This window comes from Papio anubis, chromosome 12 (assembly GCF_008728515.1).
Source record: "Papio anubis isolate 15944 chromosome 12, Panubis1.0, whole genome shotgun sequence".
Classification (NCBI taxonomy): domain Eukaryota; kingdom Metazoa; phylum Chordata; class Mammalia; order Primates; family Cercopithecidae; genus Papio; species Papio anubis.
In genome coordinates this window covers 75387139-75399390 of record NC_044987.1, presented here as the reverse complement: position 1 = coordinate 75399390, position 12252 = coordinate 75387139, and the positions used below count along the sequence as shown (strand labels likewise).

Below are 12252 nucleotides of genomic sequence, written 5' to 3'. Positions count from 1 at the left end.
TATTTTATATCTCCTTTAGAGCTGTGTGCTTTGAATTCTCCTCAGCTTCTAACACAGAGCCTTACACATGGAACAAATTCAGCTGATGTTAGTTTAGAGGGTGAGCTGAGAAATTATTTTGTAAGCTTATACCTATTCATTTAATGACATTCATATTATCCAAGACAAATTTAAAATCTTCAATCTGAATAGAATGACATTTATAATAAAATCATATGTTTTGTTAGACAGAATGTGGATATTTTAATTTTTGTGAATACCTTCTATCTTTTCATTGGACTCCGTTTTCTGATTTCTATTTCAAGGCTCATTCTACTAAATCTTACCTGATATCCTACTGTCCAGTTTACCCAGCTTTGAAAAGGGTTATGGAATGCGGCTGTACCTCTTCCTTTCTGTAATGTATCAGTAATCACAACTCATAAGAACCAGCTCTATGGAGTCTCAGAGTTTATGTGGTCTTGCCTTCCTTAGGTACAACCCACTTCAAAGGGCTGTAAAACAAATGATTATCAGAGCTCTAAAAGAAGCAACTAACACTACTCTTTTCCTGAAAAGTAATTGTATTATTCTTTCAATCTGAAGGATTCATAGCCAACTTTTTTTAAAAAAATAGATTTATTTCCAAAAATGTGTTTTTCTGCATTTTTCACTAGTTCAAATTTCCCAAAAGACTTAAGAGTGAGTAAAATTCATATTCATTTGATCTTTTTAATGATTGAGGTAAAAGGCATAAATGATATCCAAGGACTCTTAGCATCTCTAAGATTTTATGACTCTTTAATACTCATAGTAGGATATATTGGTTATGATACCAGCTACGGGACTATATAGTCAACATGTTTCATCTTATAACCATCTTGACTCCATTCAGTATAGAACTTTTTTTCACTGCCTTAATCCAAGCAGACATTTTCAGAAGCTTGACCTGTCCCCATTCTGAAGACATCTGGCTGAATTTCAAAGGAAAATGATACAACAGAGTAAAAGAGAAACCAAAAAGATGCCCCCCTCATTTTGCCTAAGTGCTAGCAATTTGACTGACTCTGCTTGTGAATTTTTCTTGCCACTGAGTCATTGCATACAGAATTATGAAACTTTAATTTCTTTAGAGGCTTGTTATATTAGAAAAATTGTTCCAAAGAAAGCAACAATCATGACATAAGCACATCTGGCTCTTGCAAATTATTCTTTATTAAGCTTTCATTTAATTACATGTGCTGAAAGGTCTGTTTTTGATTACTGTGGTAATTTTTTTTATTTGTCCATCTGAATGATAGAAATGCTGGAAATTACATACAAACCACCTGTTTTTTCTCCCCTACTCATATGGCAAAGTTTGAGCTATTTTGGTTGATGATCTACGAAGCTTTCTATTTATTATGATAGAAATGTGACCATCAAGGTAATGACTTGGGTGCAGCACACCAACATGGCATAAGTATACATATGTAACAATCCTGCACGTTATGCACATGTACCCTAGAACTTAAAGTATAATAATAATAATTTAAAAAAAAAGAAGAAAAGAAAATATTTGAATGAAGTTTTCAAGCATTAAATAGTGTTAAGATTGGAGTGTCTGACTTCTGGTTAACCATAGCAGATTAACATTTTCATTTATTATCGATTTTAACCAAATCCTAGTAAATTTATGGTTAAGGATTATAGGTGTAAACCTTCAAGTAGAAATGGAAAGAGAAGACAAAAAAAATTGGAATATGAGAAATGGATAGATGAGTTATAACTGTCTTAGCAGAAAAGAGAAAGCTGATACCCAAGCTTTAGGAGTGTAAAGCCAAAAAGAATCAAGCCCAATTGGGAGCTGAACCTTTAAAATGCTTAGGAATTGAAGGCATCATGTATCATTAAAGGAACAGTTGTAAGAGGTGGAACTGTAGACAGGATGACTGGTTGAAAATAGATATAAGATGATCCCTCCCTAATGTCATGCAACCTGGTAACTACAATCCCTGCCTCCTCCCTCCCAGCCCCATGAGCATATAACCTGACAGAAGTCACTGGAGATTTATTCTCTTGAAAAGTAGAACTTGAATGGTTTATGTCTTGGGACACCAAGCATAGCTGAGAATGAGTGATGTGCCATGGTGAAAATCAGGGAATCTGCAGGATAGACCAGACTATGAGATTCTTCTCCTGCTTTCTGTTGCTTGGCTTATGTAATGATGGCATACAAGTCTATGCACAAATCAAGGCAAGAATTTGAAGACATCTCTCTGAGAAAATGGTCTAGTCTAAGATAAATGGCCTGTAGATATTGACATTTGGAATTTCCCAATGAAAAAGCAGACTTTCTTCATCATTACCTTATGCTGAAGCCCATAAATCAATAAGTCTATCCTGTACTTAGATCTTCCAGTCAGCTTTTTAGTACATTGCTCTTATATATGAATAAACAACCAATGAACACCAGACCCTTTGGAAAAGCCCCTAATATGAAAGAGCTCAAAGACCTTGGAAGAGTGGTAACAATGCAGAGAACAGAAAACATTAAAAACAAACCCAAACCTATAATTAACATTGTCAAACAGAATAGAGAACAGGATGCTATAAAAAGAAGCAATCAGAGAATAAGAGTATCTTTAAAAATATAGTGGTAGAAACTTTAAAACATTCAGAGAAGTTTTGGAAGATGAAGTTGCCAAAAATCTGTCATAGAGTGTAACAAAATGTCAAAGAGTAGCAAATAGAAAGAAAAAATAAGAAAAATAGAGGGTTAATAAGGAAATCTAACATTTATCAAATATGAATACAGAGGAGAGAAAATTATCAATGAAAAACATCAAAATAGTTTCCTAGAAAACAAAGACATGGTTTGGATTGAAAAGACAGAGTGGCTGTTCAGAACAATGAATGTAAAAGTCAACAGAAGGACATAATAGTGAAATTTCAAAACATTCAGTGGAAAGGGAAGATCCTGATGCTTTTAGAGGAGAAAATAGATTACATACAAAGGATCAGGAAGCAAAATAGTGTCAGGACCTTAGTAACAAGAATAGGAAGACAACAGATCAATATCTTTGGAATTCTGAGGCAGAATTATTTTCAACTTAGAATTCTATACCAGTCAAACTACAACCAAGTGAGAAGAATGTGAGTTCCTAAATAATTAATGTCACATTCACCTTTCTCAGGAAGCTCTTGGAGGATATGCTTTACCAAAATGAGACAGTTAACTAAAAGGGAAGAAAACATGATACCCAGGAAACAAGGACACTGGTACAAGAGAGGCAAAAGGAATTCCAAGTGCCGTAGATCTGCAGTAGGTAGGCCTGAGGAATAAATTAGTTCAGATTTGGAGTAAGAAGATTGAGAATTCCAGGAAGGATGTCTCCAAGGGAAAAACCAGGGTTCACAGCTTACCTGATATATTCAATTATGTTAGGTAGAGTTTTACTGATTTCATGGAGAGTTTGAGAATTAGTGATAGTTACTTAAAAATTATGAAAACAAAATATGAGGTAAATCTTAAATCTAACAAAATAAAAAGTTGAGAAATAATATTAAATATAGTTTACTACATAGCTAGTATCTTCATAAAATAATATAAAACAGTAAACACTAATTTTAAAATTTGTGACATTAACATTAAGAGTTTGGAGAGGGAAGCATGGGAGCACATGTGGTGTTCAATGTAGGAAAGTGAAACTTTCATTTTCCTTTGTATGTAGATAATGATATAACATTTAGAATGATTTACAAATAAGGATATAAATACCAGTTAAACCATTAAATGAATTGAAGGGAATGATCTCCACAGAACAGGGGGTGAGATAAGGAGGACCAGGGTAAGAAAATGAAGGTCATTCTGCAAGCTGTGGAGACTGTGCACTGTACATTTTTGTCATGCTCTTTTTGTTGTTGCTGTTTTGGTTTTTTGTTTTTTAAAACCTTAAAGTACTATTTATCTTGTAAAGCTACATACAAGAATGACTTTAATAAAAATGAAAATTGTATGAAAAGAGGTTAGCCCACCTGTCTTTCAATCTTTGGCTTTAATTTAGTGAAATCAACATATTTTGAGGTTGATAATTTAAAGATTTGTAATGTCAGATTATCTGCTTATCATGTCTCAGAGAAGAGGAACCATTTTAAGCTGAATAAATAGAATGAGTAATAAGATCATTGGTTTGCCATTGAGAACTACAGAAAATACTTCAGAAAAGACCTTGAAACAACAATGAGAATATGATGAAAATAAATGTGGAGTCCCAGACAAAGGCAGGACCTGAGGAGAGAAGTGTGGTGATCTGTTTGGAAGCATGAAGGAAGCACTTTGTTAGCTGGTTTGGGTTTAGAGAAGCTTGACTTAAGAAACAACAACAACAACAACAAAACTGCTACCAATTTAGCTATACTCTCTTGAGGATTATGTTATATGCTGCCTAGAAATAAGACCCTGGGTAAACAATGACTGCCACTGGGCCTTAGTGGCCTTGGGAATAGCACTCATTATTCAGAAGGATCAGAATACCCAGGGATGCATAGCCAGAGCTGAATAAGAATGATACAGTTCTTCCAAGAATCTTTAGAAATGTTCAGGTTAGTTTCTTAATTCATGAATATTAATATTACACAAGTGGACATCCCAGATATTTAAATAACTTTTAATAAAGATTTTAGGTATTAAAAAACATCTTAGAGACTACTTAGTCGAATTCCTTTTTGTACAATTAAATAAAAAACAAACCTGAATTCTAAAGAGATCAAATCCTTTGTCCAGGATCATAAAGCTGTTGCTAGAAGGACCAGGAACAGAACTATGGCTCCCAGACCTGTCTTCTTTCTTTCTGTTTTATTATTTGCCTTCTCTTAGTTTCCTTTTTTAAAAATAACGAAAAAGAAATTACAAGGCTATCTGAGAAATCTAACAATATGGTAAGATTTTTTTTTTTAACTCAATTTCAGCTGCATTTAAAAAGATCAATATTTGTCTTCCCTGTTTTACAGCAGCTCTATGCCGCTCAGCTGGCCAGCATGCAGGTGTCACCTGGAGCAAAGATGCCATCAACTCCACAGCCACCAAACACAGCAGGGACGGTCTCACCTACTGGGATAAAAAATGAAAAGAGAGGGACCAGCCCTGTAACTCAAGTTAAGGTACTCACCTTGCAGGATTGTGGAAACAGTTTAGAAAATAGTTTCACAAGAAAGATAGTGAAGCAGGCTATGTTGGGCATAAACAGCAGGAAACATAGCAACATAAAGCAACACCAAAATGTCCCTCTTTGTGGTAAATTTCATGATTGAGCATTGAGAAACAGGTGTTTCCCTTTTGATAACAATAGTGCCATATTGTGAGATCTTTACCTCAATCTGCAAACTGACTTTTCGAGAGTTTTCCCCCTTTGGATTCTGGCTTTTATTTTTTAATGCTCATTGGCATGAATGGCCATAATTTTATTGCCAGTCTTTGTCATGGACTTGTGGCACTTCTCTCTGTGTGTCTTAAATAGGGAGGGAGTTAACTTATAGGACCAGAGAATTGGGATCTTGAAACATTGGATTTAAAAAGAAGTGCAAAATAGAATTTAATGCTGGACTCTGTAAGGTTTCTTGTGAAGATCTCTCCTTCAAAACTAGTTATACATGTTTAAGGAATGAGTTGTCATTGCCTAATAATGCTTTTGATGCCATAGAGTTGTGATAGGATAAACAGGCTTTCCCAAGTTATGTCTGGGACATTAATAGATATCTTTTCTCACTAATTTTCAGTGTCTTGAAACTGGGCAGCCAGGAGGCACTCGGTGAGAGGGAAATTGATGAGCCACTGCAATTTTGTGCTGCAGCTGGTACCTGTAGGTGGCACTTGTTGGTTTTATGATTGCAGTTGCTTTCTATATTGAATTATCAAATTCAAACAGAGGAACAATTGTTTTGTATAATTGACTTCTCTACTTGGAGGAGTATGCAAAGTATAAATGCTTTATTGTAATATGATTAAAGTACTGCATTTGGAGAAATTTTGCAGTTATTAAATCTTCACAAGGGAAACAGCTGAGACCAACCAAATTAATAACTGGCTGGTATACAATCACCGAAATTGTTTTGTTTTCTAAAATTTGCATATAGTAATTTTGAGATTCCAGAAGGTCTTTTAAAAAAGTAGATCCCAGATACCAAAGATCAAAAAATGTGAAAATCATTAAGAGAGGTAGTTCTGTCTATGTTCCAACCAAAGGAATTAATTTAATGCCACCTATTCTTTTAGATTCTCCAAAGAAATCGGTGAACATTTATGTTATGTTGTTAGAAATATTGAGATATTACAATAGGAGGTTTACATTTAGTAAGACAGAATCACTTATGAAAACAGATTATTTTATGTTTCCAGAGTTTGTGTTTGTGAATAAGAGAACACTCCAACTCAAAGACACTTTGCTTACTCGTAGTTGTTAGAGTATGAGTATATCAAATATCAGTGACTTGAGCTATTCAGTATTAAATATTTTAACATAAAGAAGTCATTTTATAAGTAAGTTGACCAACTGGAACTGCACCAAACCAAGTCTTTACTGGATGAGTAAAATGTTCCTTGGTTAAATTCAAGTTTATATCTGCTTTTACCCTTCCATCTTTGTGAGCCAACTGAATTTTATTACTCACTTGACCACATGAAAATTCTTAGAGATCTCTCTGCGGTAGTTTGACTTGACCATATTCTATGTTAATAACAAAGGAAATATTTCTTTTACTTATTAGACTTTTTATTGTATATATGGGTAAAAATATATAGACCAAAACATAAAGCAAATGTTTTAAATTTAAAATATAACTCCTATCTATTACTGAAGATGTTCTGAAAATAATCTTATAGTTTGCTAATTTAAAGAACTGTGGTTACCAAAATCTCTCATGTTTCTCTTTATAGTCATTGCTTTTTCTCTGTATATAACGTGACTACTTATATTAAATTCAGACAGAACATAGGCAACATTTGCTGAAAGTAACAAAAATAAATATAGATGTTCTGATGTACCTTTTCCCCCTAGAATTTTTGTCTACTATAACTGTCAACATCAGAAGTCAGAATGTTTCTGTTAAAATAGTGGTTCTACCACTTTTACTAGCTCTATCATGTTGGCCAAGCTACTTAGTGGCTTTCTACTTTAGTTTTCTCCTCTGAAAAAAAATGGAGTTAATATTATTATAGGTCGTATATACACCCTCTAGTATTATACTGAGTATTCTATAAATGTCAGTGGTAGTGATGCTGCTGGTGGTCGTTATGATAATGAAGAAGATAGTGTGGTGGTTTTAGTGGTTGTGATTGAAATATCTAGTTGTACACTGGGAGAGATCCTAAATAAACACCTAGAGGATTTCCATTGTCAACCATGATGAGGGAACAAAATCAGATTTACTCTTCCAGCTTAAACAACTAAAACTCAGTACAAAAATTATATAAAACAATGGTTTTCAGACATTTACGATAGTAGTACAGGACAGTGATTCCTATGAGAAGAGAAACAAGTGAGGCAAGCACTACAATTGTTGCAGCTCACTATTGGAAGGAAGTTTCCAGGCAACTATGCAGGAAGCTTCATAGGCTCCCTGAGTAGAGAAACAGAGTTCAAAGTTTAGGGATGTTAATGCAGATGGAATTTGTGAGACAGGGTACCAGAGAGGAGCAAGCTGCATGGAGAAAGAATGCTGAAGATCTGCAAAAGGCTCCCCCTGAGTATTTAGCTGAGTACTGATCAGCTCATGCATGTGAGAAACTACCTGAGGTAAGGGGAAACACCAGAATGTAGCAAACAAAACAGCTGCAAGATTCACAAAGGACCAGAAATAGCCAGAGTGGAAAGATCTCCTGACACATGGAGCATCAAGTAGAGTCCCCAGAAGGGTATTACCTCAGTAGTGGGGACAAATTACCCCTACTTAGTGGCTGTTCTGACCTTGCCTAACAATGCTTAGAAGTAAGTCTAGAAAAGGATCAAATTGTTCTGTGTCTCAGAACAAAGTTTTCAAATATTTAAATACATAAACTTCATCACCCCAGAAGGTAAAATTCACAATGTGTAGCATCTGTACAATAAACATCAGGCTTGCAAAGCAGCAAAAAATATGAATAATGAGAAAAATCAATCAATAGAAACAAACCCAAAATGACACAAATGATAGAATTAGTAGATCAGAAAGTAAAAACAACTATTATAAGAGACTTCCAAGTAGCACCAAATGAGGTAAGCATCTGCTTTCCTAAAATCTCATCTATGAAGCTGGACAAAACTGACAAAAACAGTCATTTTGGCATTCTTAAAAATGACCAAAGTTATATACAATCTGCGAAAATATTTATGCCTCTCATATGTAAGAATAGTGGGGGTCTGTGACATTCTGGCCTAGGGCTATTGTTATTTCCCCTACTCCCAGGTTTGGTTAGCACAAAGTTATCAGGACAGGGCAGGCTGTGCAAGAGTTCTGCCATGGTGGAAAAGGATTCACTTAATTGGGAGTTGGTAGGCACTAGCCATGCCCAGTGGTATTATTGATTAAAGTGGCAGTTACTGAATTATACAACTAAGTAAAAAAATAGAGTATTTCAAAGTTGAAAAAGATGTAATAAACTCCATATGTTCAAGAATATAGAGGAAAACAAGAGCATGATAAAGCAAGACATGAAAAACCTAAATCAAATGTCTAGAGATGAACAATACAATGTTTGAGATTAAATATATATGTGTGTGTGTGTTTGTGTGTGTGTATTAGATGGGTTTAGCAACAGCTTAGACATTTCAGAAGAAAAGATAGTGAACTTGAAGACATAACAATATAACTATCCCAAATGAAAGGCATAGAAAAAAGACTGGTCAGTACTGTGGGGCAACATGGAATAGACTAAAGTATGCAGTTGGAGGCCCATAAAGAAAAGGAAGAAAGAGAAAATTGTATTTGAAGAAGTAATGACTGAAAATATTCCAAATTTGATCAATACTTTAAATTTAGATGTTTTAGAAGCTCAGTGAGCCCCAAATAAAGGAAACGTGGAGAAAATTAAGTGACCACCTACCATATAAATCACTATTATTTAGATGTGAGTAAAGGAACAAACTAGTTCAAACATCCTTTGAATTAAGAGCAAAGGGAAGTAAATTGCAATTAAGTACATAAGATAATTTTGACATTCATAATGGATGTAACCATGTTGCTTGAGAACCTGTCCTATGTATAAATATACATAAACATACACTGCAATGCATGTGAGAAATTGCCTTTTCCCTAGGAACACACACACAAAAATCTGTGGCATCACTATGTTATCAAACAATAGACTTATTTTCTCTGGTAGTTCAGTAGAAAAGGGGCCTGAAATTTGGAGTCAAATAAATTAGAATTTAAATTCTTTCCCTCCCTATATGGCCTTAGACAAGGGATTTTGTCATTCTGACCTCCATTTTCCTATTTGTAAATTTAGAATAATACTGGCCAGGCTCATAGCTATTGATGGTTAAATGAGCTAGTATGTGAAAATGCTTAGTACAGTCCTTGGTATATAATTGTTTCTTTGTGCATGCCGTTTTTATTTTCTCTTTCTAATCTTCCTTCAAAAGTAGTATTTTCTGGCCTCTCTTTCTGTTCCCCCTTAGTCAATGATATTAGTACTGGAAGAGACCTTAGAGATCATCTAGTATCAGACCCTCTTTTCACAGATGAAGAAATTGAGCCCCAGCAAGGTCACATGGTTACTAAGGGGGAAAATGTTCTGTTACCAAACTCTATTGGATCTTTTAAACAATGGCATTAAAAGCTAGTTCTCTTTGCCTTCTCAAAAGCAAAATGGGAGTTAACATTTGCTGACAATTTTATTTTAGAACACAATAATGTAGATCTTAAAACTGAACATTTAAATAAATATGCTCATATTATAACTAAATTTCTAAGATGATGAAAGTGTTATTTCGAGTATTTTATGGCAGGATAAATGAGACAAAGTAAAGGAAGGAGCTTAGCTTTCAAGCTCCTGGATGAACTACAGTTAAAAGCCAGATATTTGAATACTGTCTCAGTGTAGAAGGACATGTATCTTAAAATAGACATTCTGTAAATATATGTAGAAAAGCATATAAAGAAACATCACTTTAAACATGAAAAATAAATTGCATATAGCATAGTATATGAAACATAATTATAATCTATCCTTGGTCTTTGCAAAAATTAATTTTAAACATGAATAGAGACCAGAATATAGACCATGAAGAGTGCCCACACCCAGAAAGCCACATAGAAGCCGTGTTGTGGCATGCGGCTCCCTGGGCAGGGGCCTAGTACATCAGAAGGCTTTCCATGTTTCCATTTTTAAAGTGCTTGCAATTGTTTGATTTAAAATATATATTAAAAAATTAGCTGCAGAGGCTGTTTATAGCTACAAGAACTTTTCAGAGAGAATAACACAAAAGCACTACAGAGCTGCTGAAATTTTAAATAATTCTTTGTAAATGCCCTAGGTTAATTTAGATCCCTGAAAACACATTAGGAAATTAAGCTGTAATGTGAGCTAATTCAGATTTTAATTTGGCAAAAAGAAGGATCCAACTGCACAGTTAATGTAAATAGAAACATAACGCAGGGAAATTAATGAGGTTTCCTTCCGATGAATCTTCAAGGAGGTAGATAATTAGCTTCTTTTGTTATTTTTGTAGGAGAATGTGGCATTGTCTCTGAGGTGTAAAATAACTGTGGCTTACTAAGTGATAATGTGCTTCATTTGTCTTTTGTAAAAATAATTATTTATGTTAAACTCTTGTAGGATGAAGCAGCAGCACAGCCTCTGAATCTCTCATCCCGACCCAAGACAGCAGAGCCTGTAAAATCCCCAACGTCTCCCACCCAGAACCTCTTCCCAGCCAGCAAAACCAGCCCTGTCAATCTGCCAAACAAAAGCAGCATCCCTAGCCCCATTGGAGGAAGTCTGGGAAGAGGATCCTCTTTAGGTAAATGGAAAAGTCAACACCAGGAAGAGACTTACGAATTAGGTAAAAGAAAGCAAACCTGTTTAGTTATGACTGATATTTGTTTCCAAAGTGCTCCTTAGTAAAAGATAATACTCATATTTTCTACTGAAACATAAACCAATTTAGTATCTTCTTTTATTAGAACTTTTGGAAAAGGTCATGATATAAATCCTGCTGGGATGGATTCTTTAGATGATAATGAGTTAGATGCAGCAAATCATAGACTTAGCAATTGCTATATTTGGTCAGTGCTTTGACACTGAAATAATTTTTCAGGGACATAGGACCTGGCTTCAAAGCAACCTTCCAAAAGGCCAAAATTTATTTGAAATTTTTATCTTCTATCAAAGTGTATGTGAATTTTACGTCTTATCCCATATTACTTTTGCAGTAAAACAAATATGAACGACACACTTCAAGAACATATATGAAATACTATTGATATGTAGGAAGAGATGTCATAATGTCTGACTCCTTATACTCCCGTGGAGATATATAGCCAAGTATCTCTGGGAATATTCATAGCTCTATGTGAAAAGTATGGAGGAAAAAACATGGGTTTTGGAATGAGGCAGGCTTGTACAGAAAGCCTTCATTTTCTAGCTATTTGGCCCCCAAAAAGTTATTTAATATTTTCAAGTTCAGTTTCCTAGTATTACTAGCTCATAGGTTATTATGAGGATTAAAAGAGAAAAATACGTATAAAGTGCCTAGTGCAGTTTAGAACCTAAAAGGCATTCAATTTAAAAAAACTGGAATGAATATCAATACATGTACGTATATAAGTGGAATGAAACAATAAATGTGAAAGTAGTTGTCAGTAAGAGAGTGCCAAATAAGCATTAACATTATTGTTACTATACTCTTTGTTTGGAAATTAAGTCTCTTAATTTGTTATACTTATACTCTTTGAAAATTAAGAGACATAATTTCCAAACACACACAGATTTAAAGATTAAAGGGACAAGACCTAGCATTTCTTCAGATTACCTTCCTTGTGTTATTGAGTTCTGAAGTCTAAAATGTTTATTTCAATAGATAAAATCATGTATAAGAATAGCCATTAACAGCTTAAAAAAATTCTTGCCTATTTTATCTGATTCGATGTTTCACAGTAATCTTATGAGTTAGATAGTGTATTATTACCCTCATTGTACAAATACATACATTGTGGTTCTTACAGGTAGAATGACTTGCCCACACTCCTGCAGCTGTTAATTAGCAGAAACAGGACTAGAATCCAGGTCCTCTCACATGTTACTCAGTGTTCTTT

At 34.4% G+C, this 12252-nt stretch overlaps 1 protein-coding gene across 33 annotated transcripts in view; it reads left to right on the top strand.

Annotated features, from left to right (window-relative positions):
• SOX6 (SRY-box transcription factor 6) overlaps positions 1-12252 on the top strand; it is a 766932-nt gene that overhangs the window by 674105 nt on the left and 80575 nt on the right. For 26 of the 33 annotated variants that reach the window (XM_021926855.2, XM_021926881.2, XM_021926876.2 and 23 more), the window contains 2 exons: positions 4972-5121; positions 10775-11000. In XM_021926855.2, the coding sequence (XP_021782547.1) occupies positions 4972-5121; positions 10775-11000 (376 nt within the window). The remainder of the gene's footprint in view (positions 1-4971; positions 5122-10774; positions 11001-12252) is intronic. The other 7 variants (XM_021926880.2, XM_021926873.2, XM_021926859.2 and 4 more) reach the window with 1 other exon arrangement.